General features: G+C 49.7%; 1 protein-coding gene across 1 annotated transcript in view; it reads right to left on the minus strand.

Moving 5' to 3' along the window:
* The window catches only part of LOC134984596 (gastrula zinc finger protein XlCGF57.1-like), a gene marked incomplete at its 3' end in the record, with an annotated part of 179,930 nt that continues 153,829 nt past the window's right edge, over positions 1 to 26,101 (minus strand). The window contains exons 5-6 of the mRNA XM_063950145.1: positions 887 to 894; positions 1 to 789 (exon numbers count right to left, since the gene is read on the minus strand). Of these exons, the coding sequence (XP_063806215.1) occupies positions 1 to 789; positions 887 to 894 (797 nt within the window). The remainder of the gene's footprint in view (positions 790 to 886; positions 895 to 26,101) is intronic.

Genomic DNA, 26,101 nt, shown 5'->3' on the forward strand with positions numbered 1-26,101 from the left:
ACATGGAAATGCCTTCTCACCTGTGTGACTTCTGTAATGTGTAACAAGATTTGATTTCCGTGTAAAACATTTCCCACACTTAGTGCAAGAAAATGGCTTCTCACCTGTGTGACTTCTCTGATGTATAACAAAGTGGGATTTCCAGGTAAAACTTTTCGCGCACTCAGAGCAAGAAAATACCTTCTCACGTGTGTGACTTCTCTCATGTCTAACAAGATGTAATTTTTGTGCAAAACATTTCCCACACTCAGAACATGGAAATGGCTTCTCACCTGTGTGACTTTTCTGATGTGTAACAAGATGTGATTTTTGTGTAAAACATTTCCCGCACTCAGAGCAAGAAAATGGCTTCTCACCTGTGTGACTTCTGTGATGTCTAACAAGATGTGATTTACTTGCACAACATTTCCCGCATTCGGAGCAAGAAAACAGCTTCTCACCTGTGTGACTTCTGTGATGTATAACAAGATCTGATTTGTGTGCAAAACATTTCCCACACTCAGAACATGGAAATGGCTTCTCACCTGTGTGACTTCTGTTATGTTTAACAAGAGCTGATTTGTATGCAAAACATTTCCCACACTCAGAACATGGAAATGGCTTCTCACCTGTGTGACTTCTCTGATGTGCAACAAGTTGTGAATTCTGTGTAAAACATTTCCCACACTCAGAACATGGAAATGGCTTCTCACCTGTGTGACTTCTCGGATGTCTAACAAGACGTGATTTCCGTGCAAAACATTTCCCACACTCAGAACATGGAAATGGCTTCTCACCTGTGTGACTTCTCTGATGTATAACAAGATCTGATTTGTATGTAAAACATTTCTCACACTCCGGACATACTGGCCTTTCACCTGCCTTACCTGTGTGTGGGTTAATACACTTTGTGTTCTGTGTAAAACATTTGGTATCTATAGAACATGGAAACACTGTATCTGTCAGAGCTAGAACAGATGCACCAATATCAGAGTGATTAGGAGAACATTTCCCAGGATCAGAGGGATCAGCTGATAGAGCTGGATGTATAATTGGAGTAATGGGCTTATCTCCTGGAGATTCCTGTCTACTCTCATTATCTCTTATTTCACAATCCGGGGATAACATTACATGTCCTTCTGAGATATTCCTGCTTGTGTGTCCATCTGCTGGAAATAAAATACATTATGGAAATGTGACATTTTCTGTAACAATATTAATCTTGTAAACAATAGAAGACGACTCTCTGGGACACTTAATTGTAAATGTGTGTGTATAATAAAACATAACTTTTACTGAAGGCATTATAATATTGTGTCTCAGACTATCATTGTGTCCACCCTCCTGAGAACACTCACAATAACAAATGTAATATTATAATAAGACATATATATATCTCTCTTGTACTGGTAACTAACCATAAAGTATAAATGGAGATGTAGTCACTCGCCAAGTCCTATGTCAGCACCAATGTAAAACAATGGATGGGGAACATATCGTATGAATTGGAGCTTCTAGATGAACAATAACATCAGTCATATGAGCTGATGGATCAGAGAAATGTCTCCTAACGTTACTCCTGGAAGCATTGGTAAGGTAGCATTCCTTTATGTATGTGCTCATACGCTGGTAAGCCTGTACAAGTGTTACTCACCCTTATATAAGGTATATTGCTACAGCAGAGTAGGTGTGGAACAAGGTACTTTACATGCAATACACCATATAATACCCTGCAATCATCATCATCATCACCTGCTAGGTTATAATCCACTCTTACACCCTCATCATCAGTGTCTTACCTCTATTCTCTCAATAGTAATAAGGATGATGTGTGTACGGTAAGTATGATACAGAGAATTACATATCAGAATCTATACAGCTGCCGCCATACTTCTGCTTCTCATACGTGTGCTACTGGCAACAGTGAACATCTGAGTGAGAGTGCAGGGAAGACAGCAGAGTCTGATGAGAAAGAGATTGGATCTGCCTTTGTAGGGCTGTACCACACCTGTCACCCCTGTTAGTATATAAACTAATAAATAAGAGGAGTGTGGTCCATCCAGACGTGCTTTCTGGAGCTCTCCTCACTAAGTGGCTATTTATCTACCCTACCTGAGAGCTCTCAGCCGCCGCTGGGACCAAGACCCAATCTATTAAGTCACCCCACTCCTACTGCCCTAAAGCCGCTGGCTACGCTTACTCCGGGCAGCGTTTACTGCCGCAGCCTAGCAATGCTGCTGAAGCCACAGGCTGTATTCTGGTCACCTGACTTGGAGGTGCTTTTGGCTGCAGGGGTGGGATGGTTAGGGTTAGGCTGTGGGTAGGTGGGGGGTTAGAGTTAGGCATCCCCAGAGAGGGATAGGGTTAGGCTGCTAGGGTGGGGGGCTAGGCTGTGGGGGAGGGAGGGTTAGGCTGCAGAGAGAAGGTTAAGGCTTAGCACCACTGGGGAGGGTTAGGGACAGGTTGTGGGGGAGGGAGGGCTAGGTTTAGGCTGCAGGAAGAAGGGTTAGCACCACTGGGGAGGGTTAGGGACAGGCTGTTGGGGAGGGAGGATTAGGCTGCAGGTAGGGGGTGTTAGGCATCCCCAGGGGAGGGTTAGGCTGTGAGGGAGATAGGCTGCGGATAGGGGGGGTTAGGCACCCCCCGGGGAGGGTTATGCTATGGGGGAGGGCGGGTTCGGTTGTGGGGGAGGGAGAGTTAGGGTTAGGCTTCAGGGAGAAGGGTTAGCACCGCTGGGTAGGGATAGGAACAGGCTGTGGGGGAGGAATGGTTAGGCAGCGTGTAGGGGGGGTTAGGCATCCCCCAGGGAGGGTTAGGCTGTGGGGGAGGGAGGGTTAGACCAGAGAGTGTTGGGAGGAGACTGGTCAGATCTCTGGGCTGGTAACACAGTGACATGATGTGAAGGAGAGAGCAGGAGTATAATAGAGGTTGAAGGCTCCTGATGTATGAGATACACCAGAGAGTGTGGGGAGGAGACTGGTCAGATCTCTGGGCTGGTAACACACAGTGACATGATGTGAGGAGGAGAGCAGGAGTATAATAGGGGCTGATGGCTCCTGATGTATGAGATACACCAGAGAGTGTGGGGAGGAGACTGGTCAGATCTCTGTGCTGGTAACACACAGTGACATGATGTGAGGCGGAGAGCTGGAGTATAATAGGGGCTGATGGCTCCTGATGTACAATATACCCTAGAGAGTGTGGGGAAGAGACTGGTCAGATCTCTGGGATGGTAACACACAGTGACATGATGTGAGGGTGAGAGCAGGAGTATAATAGAGGTGATGGCTCCTGACTCCATACTGGGAAAAAACAAATTCCTCATTAATTTGTACTGACAGAGGAGGGTGTAGGATAAGAGATTGATGTAGTGACTGAGGAAGGAGAATATGTGACTCTCTTCTATAATAAGTGTTTATTACTCACCTGTGCTGATATCTGTAGGGATCTCCTCCTCCTTACACTGCTGATCACCCCTCACATACGTCTCTTCTTCTCCCTCTGTATCTTCTGTCTCTATATCAGTCACATATGTCTCTTCTTCTCCCTCTGTATCTTCTGCCTTCATATCAGTCACGTACATCTCTTCTCCTTCTATATCTTCTGCCTTTATATCAGTCACATACGTCTCTTCTCCCTCTGTATCTTCTGCCTTCATATCAGTCACATACGTCTCTTCTTCTCCATCTATATCTTCTGCCTTCATATCAGTCACATACGTCTCTTCTTCTCCCTCTATATCTTCTGCCTTTATATCAGTCACATACGTCTCTTCTTCTCCATCTATGTCTTTTGCCTTTATATCAGTCACATACGTCTCTTCTTCTCCCTCTATATCTTCTGCCTTTATATCAGTCACATACGTCTCTTCTTCTCCCTCTATATCTTCTGCCTTCATATCAGTCACATACGTCTCTACTTCTCCCTCTGTATCTTTGATTTTAATATTATTTAACTGGGCTTCACCCTATGTAAACAAGACAAATATAATGACACACAGCTCCTCTACACAAATATAGTGACAGTCACTTTGGTTTATTGGGGAGACCCTATAGCCCACCTACCTGATCCTCCTGTGGGATCCTGTGATACTCCTCTGTACAGTCCTGGGTATACAGAGGACGGGGACATCTCTCTGAGATATCTCGGTTACTGGGTCCTTCTGTAGGAGACACACAGTGACTGAGTACAGTGTATATATGTGATTATCAGATGATGTGTGTATATAGGGGGCCCCCATACCTGCTCTCCCCTGTACAATACATGACAGTCTCCTCTTATCCAGAGATGTGAGGGGCCGGTGATTCTCCATCATCACGTCCTTGTACAGACCCCTGTGTTCCTCTATATACTCCCCCTCCTGCATGGAGACATAGACAATGACATCATGACACCTTATAGGAACCGGACACAGAGTGATACAGTCATCACCCAGACACGTCCCCTGGTGTTACTGTATAATGTACCATTCCCAGGAGTCACCTCTCCAGTCATCACCCAGACACTTCCCCTGGTGTTAATGAAAAATGCCCCATTCCCAGCAGTCATCTCTCCAGTCATCACCCAGACACGTCCCCTGGTGTTACTGTATAATGCCCCATTCCCAGCAGTCACCTCTCCAGTCATCACCCAGACACATCCCCCGGTGTTACTGTATAATGTCCCATTCCCAGCAGTCACCTCTCCAGTCATCACCCAGACACATCCCCTGGTGTTACTGTATAATGCCCCATTCCCAGCAGTCACCTCTCCAGTCAGCAGCTGAATGATCTTGTTGGTGAGTTCCAGGATCTTTTGGTCATTGGGTCTCTCATGTATTAGTGAGTCAGGTGGAGGCACTGGGATGTGGCTCTGGGTTCTACTCAGACCTCCTGACACACAGGGATGGCTGTTGAGTATCTCACACTCATTGGATGTCTTCTTCACTACTGTGTAATCCTGAGTAAGGGAGGAGACATCAAATATCAATATATACACTCCCAGACCCCCCCCCCTCACCTCCCCAGGCATGTCCCTTTATTATTACTATAGGTATAAGTGACTTCACAGTGATGCTTCTAAATCATCTCACCTCCCCAGTCATGTCCCTGTATTATTTCTATAGATATGAGTGACGTCACTATGAAGCTCCAAAATCCCTTCACCTCCCCAGTCATGTCCCTGTATTATGACTATAGATATTAGTGACGTCACTGTAATGCTCTCGGATCCCCTCACCTTCTCAGTCATGTCCCTGTATTACTACTATAGATAAAAGCAATGTCACTGTATAGCTCCCAGATCCGCTAACCTCCCCAGTCATGGCCCTGTATAATTACTATAGATATGTGATGTCACATTGACGCTCCCAGATCCCCTCACCTCCCCAGTCATGTCCCTGTATTATTACTATTGATATAAGTGATGTCACTGTGACACTCACAGATTCCCTCACCACCCCAGTCATATCCCTGTATTATTACTATAGATAAAAGTGACATTACTGTGACGCTCCCAGATCCCCTCACCCCACCAAGTCACATCTCTGTATTATTGCTACAGATATAAGTGAGGTCATTGTGACGCTCCCAGATCCCCTCACCTCCCCAGTCATGTCATTGTATTATTACTATAGATATGTGACTTCACAGTGATGCTTCCAGATCCCCCCACCTCTCCAGTCATGTCCCTGTATTACTATAGATATGAGTGACGTCACTGTGACACTCCCAGATCCCCTCACCTCCCCAGTCATGTCCCTGTATTATTACTATAGATATAAGTGAAGTCTCTGTGAAACTCCCAGATTCCCTCACCTCCCCAGTCATGTCCCTGTATTATTACTATAGATATAAGTGAAGTCACTGTGAAACTCCCAGATTCCCTCACCTCCCCAGTCATCTCCCTGTATTATTACTATAGATATAAGTGACATCACTGTGCCACACCCAGATCACCTTACCTCCCCAGTCATGTCCTTGTATTATTACTATAGATATGTGACATCATTGCGCCTCTCCCAGATCCCCTCACCTCCCCAGTCATGTCCCTGTATTATTACTAAGATATGTGACTTCACAGTGACGCTCCCAGATCCCCTCACCTTCCCAGTCATGTTCTCGTATTACAATAGATATAATTGGTGTCACAGTGACAATCCCAGATCCCCTCAACTCCCCAGTCATGTCCCTGTATTATTACTATAGATGTGAGTCACAGTGACGCTCCCAGATCCCCCTCACCTCCCCAGTCATGTCCCTGTATTATTACTATAGATATAAGTGATGTCACAGTGACTCTCCCAGATCCCCTCACCTCCCCAGTCATGTCCCTGTATTACTAAAAATAAGTGATGTTAGTTATGCTACTATACTCCCTCACCTCCCCATTAATGTCCCTGTATTATTACTATAGATATAAGTGACTTCACAGTGACGCTTCTAAATCATCTCACCTCCCCAGTCATGTCCCTGTATTATGACTATGGATATTAGAGACGTCACTGTAATGCTCTCGGATCCCCACACCTTCTCAGTCATGTCCCTGTATTACGAATATAGATAAAAGTCATGTCACTGTGACACTCACAGATTCCCTCACCTCCCCAGTCATATCCCTGTATTATAACTAAAGATAAAAGTGATGTCACTGTGACACTCAGAGATCCCCTTGCCCCTCCCAGTCACATCTCTGTATTATTGCTACAGATATAAGTGAGGTCATTGTGACGCTCCAAGATCTCACCTCCCCAGTCATGTCCCTGTATTATTACTATAGATATGAGTGACGTCACTGTGACGCTCCCAGATCCTCTCACCTCCCCAGTCACATCTCTGTATTATTACAATAGATATAAGTGACATCACTGTGCCACTCCCAGGTCACCTTACCTCCCCAGTCATGTCCTTGTATTATTACTATAGATATGTGACATCATTGCGCCTCTCCCAGATCCCCTCACCTCCCCAGTCATGTCTCTGTATTATTACTATAGATATGTGACTTCACAGTGACGCTCCCAGATCCCCTCACCTCCCCAGTCATGTTCTCGTATTATTACAATAGATATAAGTGATGTCACAGTGACAATCCCAGATCCCCTCAACTCCCCAGTCATGTCCCTGTATTATTACTATAGATGTGTGTCACTATGACACTCCCAGATCCCCTCACCCTCCCCAGTCATGTCCCTGTATTATTACTATAGATATAAGTTAGGTCACTGAGACACTCCCAGATTCCCTCACCTCCCAAGTCACGTCCCTCTATTATGACTACAGATATTAGTGATGTCACTGTGACGCTCCCAGATCCCCTCACCTCCCCAGTCATGTCCCTGTATTAGTACGATAGATATGTGATGTCACAGTGACGCTCCCAGATCTCCTCACCTTCCCAGTCATGTCCCTGTTTTATTAGTTTAGATATAAGTGATGTCACAGTGACACTCCCAGATCCCCTCACCTCCCCAGTCATGTCCCTGTATTATTACTATATATGTCACGTCACTGTGCATCTCCTAGATCCCCTCACCTCCCCAGTCATGTCCCTGTATTGCTATAGATATTAGTGATGTCACTGTGACACTCCCAGATCCACTCACCTCTCCAGTCATATACGTATTATTAATATAGATATAAGGTCACAGTGGTGCTCCCAGATTCACTCACCTCCACAGTCATGTCCCTTTATTATTACTATAGATATAAGTGATGTCAATGTGATACTCCCAGATCCCCTCACCTCCCCAGTCATATACCTGTATTATTACTATAGACATAAGTGATGTCACAGTGATGCTTCTAGATCCCCCTCACCTCCCCAGTCATGTCCTTGTATTATTACTATAGCTATAAGATCACAATGATGCTCCCAGATCCTCTCACCTACCCAGTCATGTCCTGGTATTATTACTAGAAATATAAGGTCACAGTGATGCTCCCAGATCCTGTCACCTCCCTAGTCATGTCCCTGTATTATTACTATAGATATAAGTGATGTCACTGTGACACTCCCAGATCCTCTTACCTCCCCAGTCATGTCCCTGTATTATTACTATAGACATAAGTGATGTCACTGTGACACTCCCAGATCCTCTCACCTCCCCAGGCATGTCCCTGTATTATTACTATAGATATGAGTTCACTGTGATGCTCCCAGATACACTCACCTCCCCAGTCATGTCCCTTTATTATTGCTATAGATAAAAGGTCACAGTGATGTTCCCAGATCCTCTCACCTCCCCAGTCATGTCCCTGTATTATTACTATAGACATAAGTGATGTCACTGTGACACTCCCAGATCCTCTCACCTCCCCAGGCATGTCCCTGTATTATTACTATAGATATGAGTTCACTGTGATGCTCCCAGATACACTCACCTCCCCAGTCATGTCCCGGTATTATTACTATAGATGTAAGTGATGTCACTGTGACACTGCCAGATCCTCTCACCTCCCCAGTCATGTCCCGGTATTATTACTATAGATATAAGTGATGTCATTACCCTCACCTACCCAGTCATGTCCTTTATTATTACTATAGATATAAGTGATGTCACTGTGACACTCCCAGATCCTCTCGCCTCCCCAGTCATGTCCCTGTATTATTACTATAGATATAAGTGATTTCATTGTGACACTCCCAGATCCTCTCACCTCCCCAGTCATGTCCCTGTATTATTACTATAGATTTGAGTTCACTGTGACGCTCCCAGATCCACTCACCTCCCCAGTCAGCAGGTAAATGATCTCCAGGGTGATATTTATTATCCTCTCAGTCCTGTGACTCCTGTCTTTGTCCATCCTTGATGAATTAGAGAGAATACAGAAGGTGTGATGTGTAATAAAGACTCCGTTCCTCACAGCTGGAGTTCTTTGGAATAAATATAATACATAAAACATATTGCACATGTAACATAGTAAATATGGAATAGAGTGGTCATTAAGTCTCCTATTTCCCCACAGCCATAGAGTCCTGGTCAGTGTCTCCGAGGTTCCTGTGACCCAGCCCCATAAGGCTGTACTGCATAGTGGGCCTGATCTAGAGTGTAGCGCTATTGTGGGTGGAGTCACAATTAGCTGATGTTCAGTACACTGTGAAGGGACAGGGACTCCTGGAAAAGCTGCAGGAGCCAAGCAGGGGAAAGGTTGCAGGAGAAAGGCGGCAGGAGACAGGCAAGGGAATGTCGGCCGGAGACAGTCAAGGGGTGGCAGGAGACAGGCAGGGGGAAGGCGGCTGGAGACAGGCAGGGGGAAGGCGGCTGGAGACAGGCAGGGGGAAGGCGGCTGGAGACAGGCAGGGGGGCGGCAGGGTGGGGTTGGCAGTAAACTGGCATGAGGCTGTAGGGTGGGTGGTGGCAGGAGACAGGCAGGGGAAAGGCGGCCGGAGACAGACAGGGGAAAGGCGGCGGGAGACAGGCAGGGGAAAGGCGGCGGGAGACAGGCAGGGGAAAGGCGGCGGGAGACAGACAGGGGAAAGGCGGCGGGAGACAGACAGGGGAAAGGCGGCGGGAGACAGACAGGGGAAAGGCAGCAAGACACAGATAGGGGGAAGGCGGCCGAAGACAGATAGGGGAAAGGCGGCCGAAGACAGACAGGGGAAAGGCGGCCGGAGACAGACAGGGGAAAGGCGGCCGGAGACAGACAGGGGAAAGGCGGCCGGAGACAGACAGGGGAAAGGCGGCCGGAGACAGACAGCGGAAAGGCGGCCGGAGACAGACAGCGGAAAGGCGGACGGAGACAGACAGCGGAAAGGCGGCCGGAGACAGACAGGGAAAGGCGGCAGGAGACAGACAGGGGAAAGGCAGCCGGAGACAGACAGAGGAAAGGCAGCCGGAGACAGACAGGGGAAAGGCAGCCGGAGACAGACAGGGAAAGGCAGCAAGACACAGATAGGGGAGATGTGGGACATGCCAGGCCTGCCGAGCAATCAAAACAGACGTATCCAAGTATGAGGATTTCACAGTGAAGGATAATAAATACAAACTACATCAATTCATGACATGTCATACTACCAATGTCGTTTACTTGATAGAATGCAGTTGTAACCTGGTATATATAGGTCGAACCAGAGCCTTGAAAACCAGGCTAAGTGAACATCTCCGTAATATCAAGAAGGGCTTAACCACACATTCTTTATCCAACCATTTCAAAGAAGCCCACAACTGCTCCACAAACAACATCGTCCGTTTTCTAGCAATCGAGAATGTCAAGAACAATTGGAGATACAGAGATGAGGCCACCCGCCTGGCAAAAAGTGAAATGAAATGGATCCACAAAGTTAAGAGCCTTATCCCACATGGACTCAACGCGGATTTTGAGTTAAAATGGTTCCTCTAATTTTCACTCTAACCACCATCATTATCCTCTGGCACAACCCTCCCACCGTCTCCACCAATCACTAATCTCCGTCCACATCATATCTTCTCCACCAACCACGATTATCTGTCCACATCATATCTTCTGTCAAGCCCTTCACCTTAATCCGTCCTGATATATAGATTTTATTCATCTATAAGTTCTATCTGCTTTTCCCACTCTGAAAATTTCATCACATTCCAAATCAGTTTCATAATCCTCCACCAATGTATTTATTAATTTTAATATATCTGTTATTAATATCATATACCATTGTTTTCATCATCAAACCAACAGTTTGGGCATTATTGCCCACTTTCAAAATGGGGCTGAGATACAGGAAGTAAGCGACCAAAAAGACCCAGCAATCAATCCCATCTAAAGGAGTGCTTGATGTTCAAACTTGTTTACAAATACTTAGATATAAGTGACTCTGAGCGACACAGTTGAAAACACGAGTCAAAGACTTGATTAACTACATATTATGCCGGCGGCCGCGACCGGAAGTGTATTGCCGGAAGCTATGGTGCGTTCCAAGTGCGTTCCATTCGAAGATGTTAGAAACCACGGATACAACATCACCGGAAGTGCGTCACCGGAAACTGCCATGCGTTCCAAGGGCGTTTCACCGCGATCAGCGCTGAACGCTCTGTTGTTAACATGACTGTCGTTCTGAGAGATATAGTATTGTATAGACAGAGAAGATGGGGATTCAATTCTATATAAAAATGTATAAAAATACAAAGGAGTGTATACCAGAGACTATACATTATGTATCCCAGCCGGGACCGGAAGTCACATGAACGTCACTTCCGGTCACCACGATATATCATTATTTTTATAAAATAACAATCGGAATTCCTTTGTATGAAATTTACCACTGCTTGCATATATATCTATGTGTTTTTATGGGTAATCTAAGAATTATCAAAGGTCTGTGCATGTTTAACAAGATTTGACCTCTGAACCGGAAGTAAAAGTGTCCTAAGGTATAAATAGACTATCCTGTTCACTTCACCCTCACTGCCTGATGAAGGGATATTCCCGAAACGCGTAGCAGCAGGAGAGTGAAGTAGTGACCAGACCCTCAACAGGTGAAAGGTGTTTCCAGACGATTGTAACGTGGACGTGGGAACCCGGTTCCGGAGCCAGTTACCCTAAGGTTACATCTGATACGCCCACTTACTACTCTCATCTGGTAATCCTCCACCTTTATTACCCTCCACTTGGGAGAAAAATAATTTTATTCATCCTGATCTACATTTTATGTGTGTTTTGCATGTTTTATTTTGTATGATATCATTTATATCATTTATTGTATTAAATCTTGCCCTATTCAAATATACTACACTATATGCTGTTTATTTCTCTTTTTACATGTGATACGAATTCAAGAACATATGCATATAGGTAGTATTAAGGGAAGTATTACTTTTATATACGCATTTAGCGCACCCTATTGCACCTACTCTACCTTTTCACTATCACATATCGGTATAAGGGAATACCATTGGTGCAAAGGGGTAGCTGCTTTTGCTATTGGCGCCATATTCGTTCTCTAAACTTTTTCCATACCACAGTACGCTCATTCCCTAATAAGAGAACCTTTAGGCGACAACATGTTTTCCCATCTAAAAAGCAGAGAAGAAAAATGTAAGGAAATATTCCTCAACACATCCCCCACTATAATAGATGAAGACTTAATGACAATGATGGACCGACTGGAAAAACTATTATTAAAAGAAAATCGCATTTGGTGGGAATGCGCAACCCTAGAAAAATACGTTACGGATCAAATCATCCCGAAGGGACTAAGAATCAAGAAATTACCCTCGTTTGATGACAGTAGCGACAAATTCAAAGACGAATGGATGCGCACACTGGAGATCTGCTCATACACATTAATAGAGTTAATCATGAAAGAACGTAAGGATAAGTTAAAAATCATCAAAGAACAGATCACTGCAATCCAATCGAATATTGAATCTTCTCAGGAATTACCGGAATACAAGAAAAGAGAAAAAGATATACAACAGAAGATTGTGATCAATACCAAAGAAATAATGACTAAGAAACAGAAAAAACTAAAACGAGATCATGAATATTATAAAAAAGAAGGAAAGGACCCCTTTGCACATATGAAAGATGACAACTCCATGGTATCCATGTGCTCCATTACTGAAGATCACAAAACCATCTCATCTGAATCTAATCAAGATTTGAATATAACGCACCGAGAAGATTGCCCCCGCTATATGAGAAATAAGAAACCAGTCAATTCCAAACAGGGAGCAAGTACCCAAAATAGGATCCAAAAAAGATCATCTCCGAGGTACCATCAGACGAAAGAGAACAACCTCAAAGAGAGAGAATATCTAGATGACATCTCACCTGAAAGAGAAGATGATTTCGCATATAGAAGTCCCAGAAGAAATACAGGGAGACCCCATTATATCTCTCCAATAAGAAGAGAAAGAACAGCAGGCAGAATCTTCAATAATAGAAACTATCAACATTACAGGTACAGAAGTCCGTATCATCATAGAGACTGGAACAGAAGACATCAGAACTATGGGGATGAAGGCAACAGAAATTGGAAAAATGTGGACAACAGAGACAGAACTGCTACGATAAGACAAAACGACCATGTCCGTTTTTTAGAGAGACGCCAGTACCAGAGGTACTAAAGGAAAGAAAAAGAGGAAAACGAGGAGGAATAAAAAAGAAGAGGAAAAAAATCACAAAAAAATCCAAAGAGATAGGATCAATTCCGACGACCACGGTTACCATTGAACAAACACAAGGTAAAATCTTTAATTTAAGCAACAGAAACCTCACTGACACAGAAGAAAAACTATTGTTAAAAGGACTCAAATACGCACCTACCAACAAACCCTCACCATTTGGTGTATATATTGACGTGGAAAAGTTTATAAGAAAACTAACAGTGAAAAAATTCTTCTTAACAAAAAGTCCAACAGAGTTAAAAGAGATGGACAGCACGAAAGAACAATTTAAGAAAAAATCAACTTTCTACCCAAAATATCTGAAGGGAAGTCTCATGGACAGCTTCCACAAATCTGTTCTGGAAGATATGGAAAAACTAGACAAAGTCAGAACGAAGAAGTGGAACCTGTCAAAAAAGGAACGACTGGCATTGAAAACTCTTCAGAAAGATGACAGTATTGTGATCAAACCATGTGACAAAGGAGGAGGAGTGGCTATACTCAATAAGGATGATTACATGAAAGAGATCCACCGCCAACTAGAAGATGGCGGTACCTATTCAAAACTAAGAAGCGATCCCACCAATAGAATAAGAAATGCCCTTAGCCAACTTTTAAAGGCACATTTGGATAAAAAAACGATCACCGAGAAAGAATTTGAGTACCTCAATGTTTCAGATCCTGCAATACCAACCATCTATGTGTTGCCGAAGGTACATAAGAACCCAACAAAACCACCGGGAAGACCTATCATAGCAGGAGTGGGGAGTTTAACAGCTAATCTCTCAGAATTCATCGACGCCCATCTACAACCACTGGTCACTAAGACACCTTTCCACCTTAAAGATACCACTGACATACTACAAAAAATCAATACATTCGAATGGACTGAGGAAATGTGGATGGCAACAGCCGATGTAGAGGCACTATACACCAACATACCACACGAGAAGGGACTAGAAGCCGTCAAATATTACCTGGATAAAACAGAGTACACAGTAGACAAAAAAGAATTTCTTCGGGAAGGAATAAGATTTATACTTAAGAACAACTACTTCCATTTTGATGGCACATATTATAACCAACTTGTCGGGACCGCAATGGGGACAAAATTTGCCCCAAGTTTTGCGAACCTATTTATGTCCTATTGGGAAGAAAATAACATCAAGACCAATCAACATTTTGGAAAAGATCTCATCCTGTGGTATCGTTATATAGACGACATAATCTTCTTTCTGAAAGGGAATGAAGAAACTGTGAAGACATTTGCAGAGCAATCGAATTCCAACGATTCAAATATCAAACTGAGTGTCACAATCAGTCAAACAGAACTACATTTTTTGGATTTATCATTATACATTGAGGACGGTAAACTGGAGACCAAATGTTTCAGAAAACCAACAGACGCCAACAACTATATTGCAATGACCAGTGAGCATCATTCCAACTGGCTTACGGGTGTCCCAAAAAGCCAATTCCTAAGACTGAGACGAAATTGCAGCAAAAAAACAGTATGCGAAGAACAAATAGACATCATGAAAACGGGCTTCGTAAATAAAGGTTATGATGAAAATAAGTTGGAAAAATTTAAAATCGAAGCCCTCCAACAAGACCGCACTAAACTCTTGGAAGGGACCGGGAAAACGAAAACAAAGGAGAACAAAACTCAATTTGCTTTCATCACCCAGTATAATAGCCAGCATAGGAAAATGGAATCCATTGTACGAAGACATTGGCATCTTCTGCTAAAAGACCCTATTTTAAGAGGAGTGCTTCCACAAATACCACGTTTTATCTACAGAAAAGCTCCCAATTTGAAAGACAAACTCACGAGGAGCGCATTACCATACCAGGATCACCATCCCATAAGAAACAAAGGCTTTTTTAGATGTGGGACATGCCAGGCCTGCCGAGCAATCAAAACAGACGTATCCAAGTATGAGGATTTCACAGTGAAGGATAATAAATACAAACTACATCAATTCATGACATGTCATACTACCAATGTCGTTTACTTGATAGAATGCAGTTGTAACCTGGTATATATAGGTCGAACCAGCAGAGCCTTGAAAACCAGGCTAAGTGAACATCTCCGTAATATCAAGAAGGGCTTAACCACACATTCTTTATCCAACCATTTCAAAGAAGCCCACAACTGCTCCACAAACAACATCGTCCGTTTTCTAGCAATCGAGAACGTCAAGAACAATTGGAGATACAGAGATGAGGCCACCCGCCTGGCAAAAAGTGAAATGAAATGGATCCACAAAGTTAAGAGCCTTATCCCACATGGACTCAACGCGGATTTTGAGTTAAAATGGTTCCTCTAATTTTCACTCTAACCACCATCATTATCCTCTGGCACAACCCTCCCACCGTCTCCACCAATCACTAATCTCCGTCCACATCATATCTTCTCCACCAACCACGATTATCTGTCCACATCATATCTTCTGTCAAGCCCTTCACCTTAATCCGTCCTGATATATAGATTTTATTCATCTATAAGTTCTATCTGCTTTTCCCACTCTGAAAATTTCATCACATTCCAAATCAGTTTCATAATCCTCCACCAATGTATTTATTAATTTTAATATATCTGTTATTAATATCATATACCATTGTTTTCATCATCAAACCAACAGTTTGGGCATTATTGCCCACTTTCAAAATGGGGCTGAGATACAGGAAGTAAGCGACCAAAAAGACCCAGCAATCAATCCCATCTAAAGGAGTGCTTGATGTTCAAACTTGTTTACAAATACTTAGATATAAGTGACTCTGAGCGACACGGTTGAAAACACGAGTCAAAGACTTGATTAACTACATATTATGCCGGCGGCCGCGACCGGAAGTGTATTGCCGGAAGCTATGGTGCGTTCCAAGTGCGTTCCATTCGAAGATGTTAGAAACCACGGATACAACATCACCGGAAGTGCGTCACCGGAAACTGCCATGCGTTCCAAGGGCGTTTCACCGCGATCAGCGCTGAACGCTCTGTTGTTAACATGACTGTCGTTCTGAGAGATATAGTATTGTATAGACAGAGAAGATGGGGATTCAATTCTATATAAAAATGTATAAAAATACAAAGGAGTGTATACCAGAGACTATACATTATGTATCCCAGCCGGGACCGGAAGTCACATGAACGTCACTTCCGGTCACCACGATATATCATTATTTTTATAAAATAACAATCGGAATTCCTTTGTATGAAATTTACCACTGCTTGCATATATATCTATGTGTTTTTATGGGTAATCTAAGAATTATCAAAGGTCTGTGCATGTTTAACAAGATTTGACCTCTGAACCGGAAGTAAAAGTGTCCTAAGGTATAAATAGACTATCCTGTTCACTTCACCCTCACTGCCTGATGAAGGGATATTCCCGAAACGCGTAGCAGCAGGAGAGTGAAGTAGTGACCAGACCCTCAACAGGTGAAAGGTGTTTCCAGACGATTGTAACGTGGACGTGGGAACCCGGTTCCGGAGCCAGTTACCCTAAGGTTACATCTGATACGCCCACTTACTACTCTCATCTGGTAATCCTCCACCTTTATTACCCTCCACTTGGGAGAAAAATAATTTTATTCATCCTGATCTACATTTTATGTGTGTTTTGCATGTTTTATTTTGTATGATATCATTTATATCATTTATTGTATTAAATCTTGCCCTATTCAAATATACTACACTATATGCTGTTTATTTCTCTTTTTACATGTGATACGAATTCAAGAACATATGCATATAGGTAGTATTAAGGGAAGTATTACTTTTATATACGCATTTAGCGCACCCTATTGCACCTACTCTACCTTTTCACTAACAGATAGGGGAAAGGCAGCCGGAGACAGACAGGGGAAAGGCAGCCGGAGACAGGCAGGGGAAAGGCAGCCGGAGACAGACAGGGGAAAGGCAGCAGGAGACAGACAGGGGAAAGGCAGCCGGAGACAGACAGGGGAAAGGCAGCCGGAGACAGACAGGGGAAAGGCAGCCGGAGACAGGCAGGGGAAAGGCGGCAGGAGACAGGCAGGGGAAAGGCGGCAGGAGACAGGCAGGGGAAAGGCGGCAGGAGACAGAAAGGGGAGCAGCCGCATGGAGTAACATGAGATGGGGCTCGGACGGGGTCAGCAGCAGCAGCCACGAGCGGGGTACAGTGCCAGCTGCCTGCAGGCTATAACCCGGCCCTCCCATACCAGAGGCTCCTGCAATGCTAGACACACAGCCCCCTGCCTCCTACCCACACCCTCTGCAGCCTAGGAAGGATGAGCTGCTGCGAGCCCCCTGGAGGAGTAAGTGCCGCTCTCTCTGTGCCTGCTTCTAGATGCTGCCCCCCCCCTACTTGCTGCATGGGTGCAGATGTTGGCAGCGCACACAGCATAAAAAAACAAGGTTTGTTGGCACTGGGCAGGTCTGTGATGGAATACACCTTAGGATTAGCAGCCACCTGGAGAGGGGTAGCCGGCCTCCTCAAACAGAGACAAATGTGGGGATACCAGGTAGGCGCTCTATCCAAATGATGCAGCCAAAACATAATTAAAAACACTGTTTATTACACACAAGAAAATAAAAACAATATAAACAGTAATATAGACCAAAACATATACTAATGGGTGTTACCCTGAGGTATATGATATCTCTGGTATATATAATATACACAATGAGTATACACAAAGGTATCACTGATAAAAATCAATGTAAAAGGAAAACGCTGATCCTTCTACATAGGAGACTCTCAGAGGTTTTGTCAGTCTCTTATAGTAAATTAGCAGCGCACAGTGTGAGTGAGAAGAAATCCTCCAGCTGATATGGTTCATACAGGAATGTGTCCTGAACCAGAATGACCTTTATATGGTAATTGTCCATCCGCTTAGTTCCGGTGTAACAACAAAGTGAGTTATATGTGTATAGATGTGATGGTAGTTAGTAGTCACTGCACCAGTGTTGGTAGTCCTTGCGGCACAAAGTTGATACTGCAGACCAGCTCCGTATCGCCCTTTGCCCGGGTGAAGAAGCTGCGGGCGGCGCGGTCTGCTATAAGCTGTTCCCTGTCGTGCGGTGCAATGTGGATGCGCAGAGCCGCTGTCTCGTACTCCCAGCACGGGTAAGGTTTGTATCAGCAGCACAGTGTCTGGACTTACCCGGAATAGGGAGGAACACATGGTGCAGTCTCTCCACGATGTTCATTTCACATTTGCCGGCAATTTGTAAACCATCAGCTACTGGAGGTTGTATCTTCTTCTGTGGGCACTACAAGTATCACCCTCTCTCTGTGCCCTCAACGCGTTTCTCCGCACACCGGGCAGCTTTTCCAAGAGCTGGAGGATTTCTTCTCACACTGTGCGCTGCTAATTTACTATAAGAGACTGACAAATCCTCTGAGAGTCTCCTATGTAGAAGGATCAGCGTTTTCCTTTTACATTGATTTTATCAGTGATACCTTTGTGTATACTCATTGTGTATATCATTTATACCAGAGATATCATACACCTCAGGGTAACACCCATTAGTATATGTTTTGCTCTATATTACTGTTTATATTGTTTTTATGTTTTGGCTGCGTCATTTGGATAGAGCGCCTACCTGGTATTCCCCACATTTGCACACAGCATGGGGCAGAGTAACAGCCCGGCTGCCGGCACGTATACAAAATAATAGGTTCCCTATAGAATAATAGTAAACGCCAGGCACAGCTGCTGCAGAAACTCTTGTTACATACATGACGTCAGTCTCTTCCGATACTGGCATTATATAATACAACCCGGTGTCTCTACAGCAGATGGCCGTCGTTATACGTGTGGCGCCTCCTAGCGGGAATGTCACATGTTACACCATTATAGTGACGTGACTGCTGGGGGGGGGGGGGCGGCGGCTCAGCCTGCAGCTGTCACACTGCCAGTGGTGTAGTAATGCTCTGCAGCTGTCACACTGCCGGTGGTGTAGAAATGCTCTGCAGCTGTCACACTGCCAGTGGTGTAGTAATGCTCTGCAGCTGTCACACTGCCAGTGGTGTAGTAATGCTCTGCAGCTGTCACACTGCCAGTGGTGTAGTAATGCTCTGCAGCTGTCACACTGCCAGTGGTGTAGAAATGCTCTGCAGCTGTCACACTGCCAGTGGTGTAGTAATGCTCTGCAGCTGTCACACTGCCAGTGGTGTAGTAATGCTCTGCAGCTGTCACACTGCCAGTGGTGTAGAAATGCTCTGCAGCTGTCACACTGCCAGTGGTGTAGTAATGCTCTGCAGCTGACATAATAATAATAAACAACAAAACGCCACAGGCTGCTCCTCCTGTATAATAATAATAACAGGACACCACATGCTGCTCCCTCTGTATAATAATAATAACAGGACACCACAGGCTGCTCCTCCTGTATAATAATAATAACAGGACACCACATGCTGCTCCCTCTGTATAATAATAATAACAGGACACCACAGGCTGCTCCTCCTGTATAATAATAATAACAGGACACCACATGCTGCTCCCTCTGTATAATAATAATAACAGGACACCACATGCTGCTCCCTCTGTATAATAATAATAACAGGACACCACAGGCTGCTCCTCCTGTATAATAATAATAACAGGACACCACAGGCTGCTCCCCCTGTATATTAATAATAACAGGACACCACAGGCTGCTCCCCCTGTATAATAACAATAAGAGGACACTACAGGCTGCTCCCCCTGTATAGTAATAATAACAGGACACCACAGGCTGCTCCCCCTGTATAATAACAATAAGAGGACACTACAGGCTGCTCCCCCTGTATAGTAATAATAACAGGACACCACAGGCTGCTCCCCCTGTATAGTAATAATAACAGGACACCACAGGCTGCTCCCCCTGTATAGTAATAATAACAGGACACCACAGGCTAGTAGTAAAGTAAGACGCCATTACCTGATCTCCACGGACACTGGGAGCCACGCCCCCTATGTGTGTATACCTCCCCCCTATGTGTAACACGCCTGTATGAGCAGTGAGATGAGTGTGAGCAGCGCTGTGTGTGTGTGTGACACGGGTAATATACTCTCCATGCACCACACACTGCAGCACATACACCCTGCCCGGCAGGAGAGGGGGCGGCGGCCATTACCTGGAGGAGACCGGGGGCGGAGCTCTGTGTACAGGAAGGGGCGGGGCGATGTTTCCGGGTCACCGTCTGTATAGCGCAGTCAGTCAGCACCGCCCACCCTCCCGCTCGTAGGCCGCTGCGTCCCGTCCCTCAACATAAATCCCCGCCCACTCTACCCGCCATTGGTTGGAGAGTCCCGTCACTCATCGTGACGTGAATGGGAGGGAGTGGGGGCGGGGCTGGGAGCAATGGGCGGGAGAAAGGTGAATGAGTGATTGGACCTTGCGACCAATAGCTAGAGACAGGGGCGGGGCTGGCTGAGTGACGGGTTGCTGCAGCCTATGAGAGAGTGGGCGGGGCTGGTGGCTGATCCCGTGCGATGAGTTATAGGCCCTACTCACTCGGCGATTCAACTCACTTGGCGAGCAACCCGGCGGCGGGGGGGCAGTGACGGGGGGAGTGAAGTTTCTTCACTCCCCCCGTCACCCCGGCTGCATTGAAGTGCAGGCTAATATGGACGAGATCGTCCATATTGGCCTGCATGCACAGCCGACGGGAGATCAGCGATGAACGAGCGCGGGGACGCGCATCGTTCATCGCTGTAGTCTCCACACTGAAAGATATGAACGAGTTCTCGTTCATTTATGAACGAGATCGTTCATATCTTTCAAATTATCGCTAGGTGTGTAGGGCCTATTAGACGCTGACCCCGAAATACTGTCCCTGGTAACATCTCCCCCCCCCCCCCCTCTCCTGTCTCCTCCCCCTGCCCCCAATACCCCCCTCCCCTGCTGCCCCCTGCCTCCCATACCCCCCTCCCCTGCTGCCCCCCTGCCTCCCATACCCCCTCCCCTGCTACCCCTGCCTCCCATACCCCCATACCCTGCTGCCCCCTGCCTGCCTCCCATACCCCCCTCCCCTGCTACCCCCTGCCTCCCATACCCCCCTACCCTGCTGCCCCCCATACCCCCCTCCCCTGCTACCCCCTGCCTCCCATACCCCCCTACCCTGCTGCCCCCCATACCCCCCTCCCCTGCTGCCCCCTGCCTCCCATACCCCCTCCCCTGCTGCCCCCTGCCTCCCATACCCCCTCCCCTGCTGCCTCCCCTGCTGCTCCGGCCTCCCATACCCCCCTGCCCTGCTGCTCCCTTTCGCCACAGTTGCCCTAGCCTCCCATACCCCCCTGTCCTGCTGCCCTCTATACCCTGCTGCCCCTGCCTCCCATACCCCCTGCCCTGCTGCCCCCCATACCCCCCTCTCCTGCTGCCCCCTGCCTCCCATACCCCCCTCTCCTGCTTGCCTCCCATACCCCCCTACCCTGTTTCCCCCTGCCTGCCTCCCATACCCCCTCCCCTGCTGCCCCCTGCCTTCCATACCCCCCTCCCCTGCTTCCCCCTATACCCTGCTGCCCCCTGCCTTTCATACCACCCTCCCCTGCTGCCCACTATACCCTGCTGCCCCCTGCCTCCCATACCCACCTCTCCTGCTGCTCCGGCCTCCCATACCACCCATGCTGCCCCCTGTCCTGCTGCTCCAGCATCACATACCCCCCTGCCCTGCTGCTCCCTTTCGCCACAGTTGCCCTACACTCCCATACCCCCCTGCCCTGCTGCTCCCTGCCTGCCATATCCTCCTACCCTTCTGCCCCCTGCCTCCCATACCCCCTCTCCTGCTGCCCCCTGCCTCCCATACCCCCCTCTCCTGCTGCCCCCTGCCTCCTATACCCCGCTCTCCTGCTGCCCCTGCCTCCCATACCTCGCTCCCCTGCCTGCCTCCCATACCCCTCCCCTGCTGCTCCCTGCCTCTCATACCGCCCTGCTGCTCCCTACCTCCCCTGTTGCCCCAGCCTCCCATACCTCCCTCCCCTGCTGCCCCCTAGACCCCCTGCCCTGCTGCATACTGTTTACCATACCCCCCTCCCCTGCTGTCACCTATACCCTACTGCCCCGGCCTCCCATACCACACACTCCTGCTTCCCCCTGCCTCCATACCCCCTATCCTGCTACCCCCCGGCCTCCCATACCCCCCTCCCCTGCTGCCCCCTGCCTCCCATACCCCCCTCCCCTGCTGCCTCCCCTGCTGCTCCGGCCTCCCATACCCCCCTGCCCTGCTGCTCCCTTTCGCCACAGTTGCCCTAGCCTCCCATACCCCCCTGTCCTGCTGCCCTCTATACCCTGCTGCCCCTGCCTCCCATACCCCCTGCCCTGCTGCCCCCTGCCTCCCATACCCCCCTCTCCTGCTGCCCCCTGCCTCCCATACCCCCCTCTCCTGCTTGCCTCCCATACCCCCCTACCCTGTTTCCCCCTGCCTGCCTCCCATACCCCCTCCCCTGCTGCCCCCTGCCTTCCATACCCCCCTCCCCTGCTTCCCCCTATACCCTGCTGCCCCCTGCCTTTCATACCACCCTCCCCTGCTGCCCACTATACCCTGCTGCCCTCTGCCTCCCATACCCCCTCTCCTGCTGCCCCCTGCCTCCCATACCCACCTCCCCTGCTGCTCCGGCCTCCCATACCACCCATGCTGCCCCCTGTCCTGCTGCTCCGGCATCACATACCCCCCTGCCCTGCTGCTCCCTTTCGCCACAGTTGCCCTACACTCCCATACCCCCCTGCCCTGCTGCTCCCTGCCTGCCATATCCTCCTACCCTTCTGCCCCCTGCCTCCCATACCCCCTGCCCTGCTGCCCCCTATACCCCCCTCTCCTGCTGCCCCCTGCCTCCCATACCCCCCTCTCCTGTGCCCCCTGCCTCCTATACCCCGCTCTCCTGCTGCCCCTGCCTCCCATACCTCGCTCCCCTGCCTGCCTCCCATACCCCTCCCCTGCTGCTCCCTGCCTCTCATACCGCCCTGCTGCTCCCTACCTCCCCTGTTGCGCCAGCCTCCCATACCTCCCTCCCTGCTGCCCCCTATACCCCCTGCCCTGCTGCTTCCTGTTTACCATACCCCCCTCCCCTGCTGTCACCTATACCCTGCTGCCCCGGCCTCCCATACCACACACTCCTGCTTCCCCGGCCTCCCATGCCCTGCTACCCCCTGCCTCCCATACCCCCTCTCCTGCTGCCCCCTGCCTGCCATACCCCCCTCCCCTACTGCCCCCTGCCTCCCATACCCCCTCGCCTGCCTCCCATACCCCCCTGCCCTGCTGCTCCCTGCCTGCCATATCCCCCTACCCTGCTTCCCCCTATACCCTGCTGCCCCCTGCCTCCCATAGCCCCTCCGCTGCTGCCCCCTATACCCCCCTGCCCAGCTGCCCCTGCCTCCCATACTCTCCTCTCCTGCTGCCCCGTCTCCCATACCCCCTCTCCTGCTGCCCCCTGCCTCCCATACCCCCCTCTCCTGCTGCCCCCTGCCTCCCATACCCCGCTCTCCTGCTGCCCCTGCCTCCCATACCTCGCTCCCCTGCCTGCCTCCCATACCCCTCCCCTGCTGCTCCCTGCCTCTCATACCGCCCTGCTGCTCCCTACCTCCCCTGTTGCCCCAGCCTCCCATACCTCCCTCCCCTGCTGCCCCCTATACCCCCTGCCCTGCTGCATACTGTTTACCATACCCCCCCCCCCCCCTGCTGTCACCTATACCCTGCTGCCCCGGCCTCCCATACCACACACTCCTGCTTCCCCTGCCTCCCATACCCCCTCTCCTGCTACCCCCGGCCTCCCATACCCCCCTCCCCTGCTGCCCCCTGCCTCCCATACCCCCCTCCCCCTGCTGCCTCCCCTGCTGCTCCGGCCTCCCATACCCCCCTGCCCTGCTGCTCCCTTTCGCCACAGTTGCCCTAGCCTCCCATACCCCCCTGTCCTGCTGCCCTCTATACCCTGCTGCCCCTGCCTCCCATACCCCCTGCCCTGCTGCCCCCTGCCTCCCATACCCCCCTCTCCTGCTGCCCCCTGCCTCCCATACCCCCCTCTCCTGCTTGCCTCCCATACCCCCCTACCCTGTTTCCCCCTGCCTGCCTCCCATACCCCCTCCCCTGCTGCCCCCTGCCTTCCATACCCCCCTCCCCTGCTTCCCCCTATACCCTGCTGCCCCCTGCCTTTCATACCACCCTCCCCTGCTGCCCACTATACCCTGCTGCCCCCTGCCTCCCATACCCCCTCTCCTGCTGCCCCCTGCCTCCCATACCCACCTCCCCTGCTGCTCCGGCCTCCCATACCACCCATGCTGCCCCCTGTCCTGCTGCTCCGGCATCACATACCCCCCTGCCCTGCTGCTCCCTTTCGCCACAGTTGCCCTACACTCCCATACCCCCCTGCCCTGCTGCTCCCTGCCTGCCATATCCTCCTACCCTTCTGCCCCCTGCCTCCCATACCCCCTGCCCTGCTGCCCCCTATACCCCCCTCTCCTGCTGCCCCCTGCCTCCCATACCCCCCTCTCCTGTGCCCCCTGCCTCCTATACCCCGCTCTCCTGCTGCCCCTGCCTCCCATACCTCGCTCCCCTGCCTGCCTCCCATACCCCTCCCCTGCTGCTCCCTGCCTCTCATACCGCCCTGCTACTCCCTACCTCCCCTGTTGCCCCAGCCTCCCATACCTCCCTCCCCTGCTGCCCCCTATACCCCCTGCCCTGCTGCTTCCTGTTTACCATACCCCCCTCCCCTGCTGTCACCTATACCCTGCTGCCCCGGCCTCCCATACCACACACTCCTGCTTCCCCGGCCTCCCATGCCCTGCTACCCCCTGCCTCCCATATCCCCTCTCCTGCTGCCCCCTGCCTGCCATACCCCCCTCCCCTACTGCCCCCTGCCTCCCATACCCCCCTGCCCTGCTGCTCCCTGCCTGCCATATCCCCCTACCCTGCTTCCCCCTATACCCTGCTGCCCCCTGCCTCCCATAGCCCCTCCGCTGCTGCCCCCTATACCCCCCTGCCCTGCTGCCCCTGCCTCCCATACTCTCCTCTCCTGCTGCCCCGTCTCCCATACCCCCCTCTCCTGCTGCCCCCTGCCTCCCATACCCCCCTCTCCTGCTGCCCCCTGCCTCCCATACCCCGCTCTCCTGCTGCCCCTGCCTCCCATACCTCGCTCCCCTGCCTGCCTCCCATACCCCTCCCCTGCTGCTCCCTGCCTCTCATACCGCCCTGCTGCTCCCTACCTCCCCTGTTGCCCCAGCCTCCCATACCTCCCTCCCCTGCTGCCCCCTAGACCCCCTGCCCTGCTGCATACTGTTTACCATACCCCCCTCCCCTGCTGTCACCTATACCCTACTGCCCCGGCCTCCCATACCACACACTCCTGCTTCCCCCTGCCTCCCATACCCCCTCTCCTGCTACCCCCGGCCTCCCATACCCCCCTCCCCTGCTGCCCCCTGCCTCCCATACCCCCCTCCCCTGCTGCCTCCCCTGCTGCTCCGGCCTCCCATACCCCCCTGCCCTGCTGCTCCCTTTCGCCACAGTTGCCCTAGCCTCCCATACCCCCCTGTCCTGCTGCCCTCTATACCCTGCTGCCCCTGCCTCCCATACCCCCTGCCCTGCTGCCCCCTGCCTCCCATACCCCCCTCTCCTGCTGCCCCCTGCCTCCCATACCCCCCTCTCCTGCTTGCCTCCCATACCCCCCTACCCTGTTTCCCCCTGCCTGCCTCCCATACCCCCTCCCCTGCTGCCCCCTGCCTTCCATACCCCCCTCCCCTGCTTCCCCCTATACCCTGCTGCCCCCTGCCTTTCATACCACCCTCCCCTGCTGCCCACTATACCCTGCTGCCCCCTGCCTCCCATACCCCCTCTCCTGCTGCCCCCTGCCTCCCATACCCACCTCCCCTGCTGCTCCGGCCTCCCATACCACCCATGCTGCCCCCTGTCCTGCTGCTCCGGCATCACATACCCCCCTGCCCTGCTGCTCCCTTTCGCCACAGTTGCCCTACACTCCCATACCCCCCTGCCCTGCTGCTCCCTGCCTGCCATACCCTCCTACCCTTCTGCCCCCTGCCTCCCATACCCCCTGCCCTGCTGCCCCCTATACCCCCCTCTCCTGCTGCCCCCTGCCTCC

This window comes from Pseudophryne corroboree, assembly GCF_028390025.1.
Source record: "Pseudophryne corroboree isolate aPseCor3 chromosome 3 unlocalized genomic scaffold, aPseCor3.hap2 SUPER_3_unloc_69, whole genome shotgun sequence".
NCBI lineage: Eukaryota > Metazoa > Chordata > Amphibia > Anura > Myobatrachidae > Pseudophryne > Pseudophryne corroboree.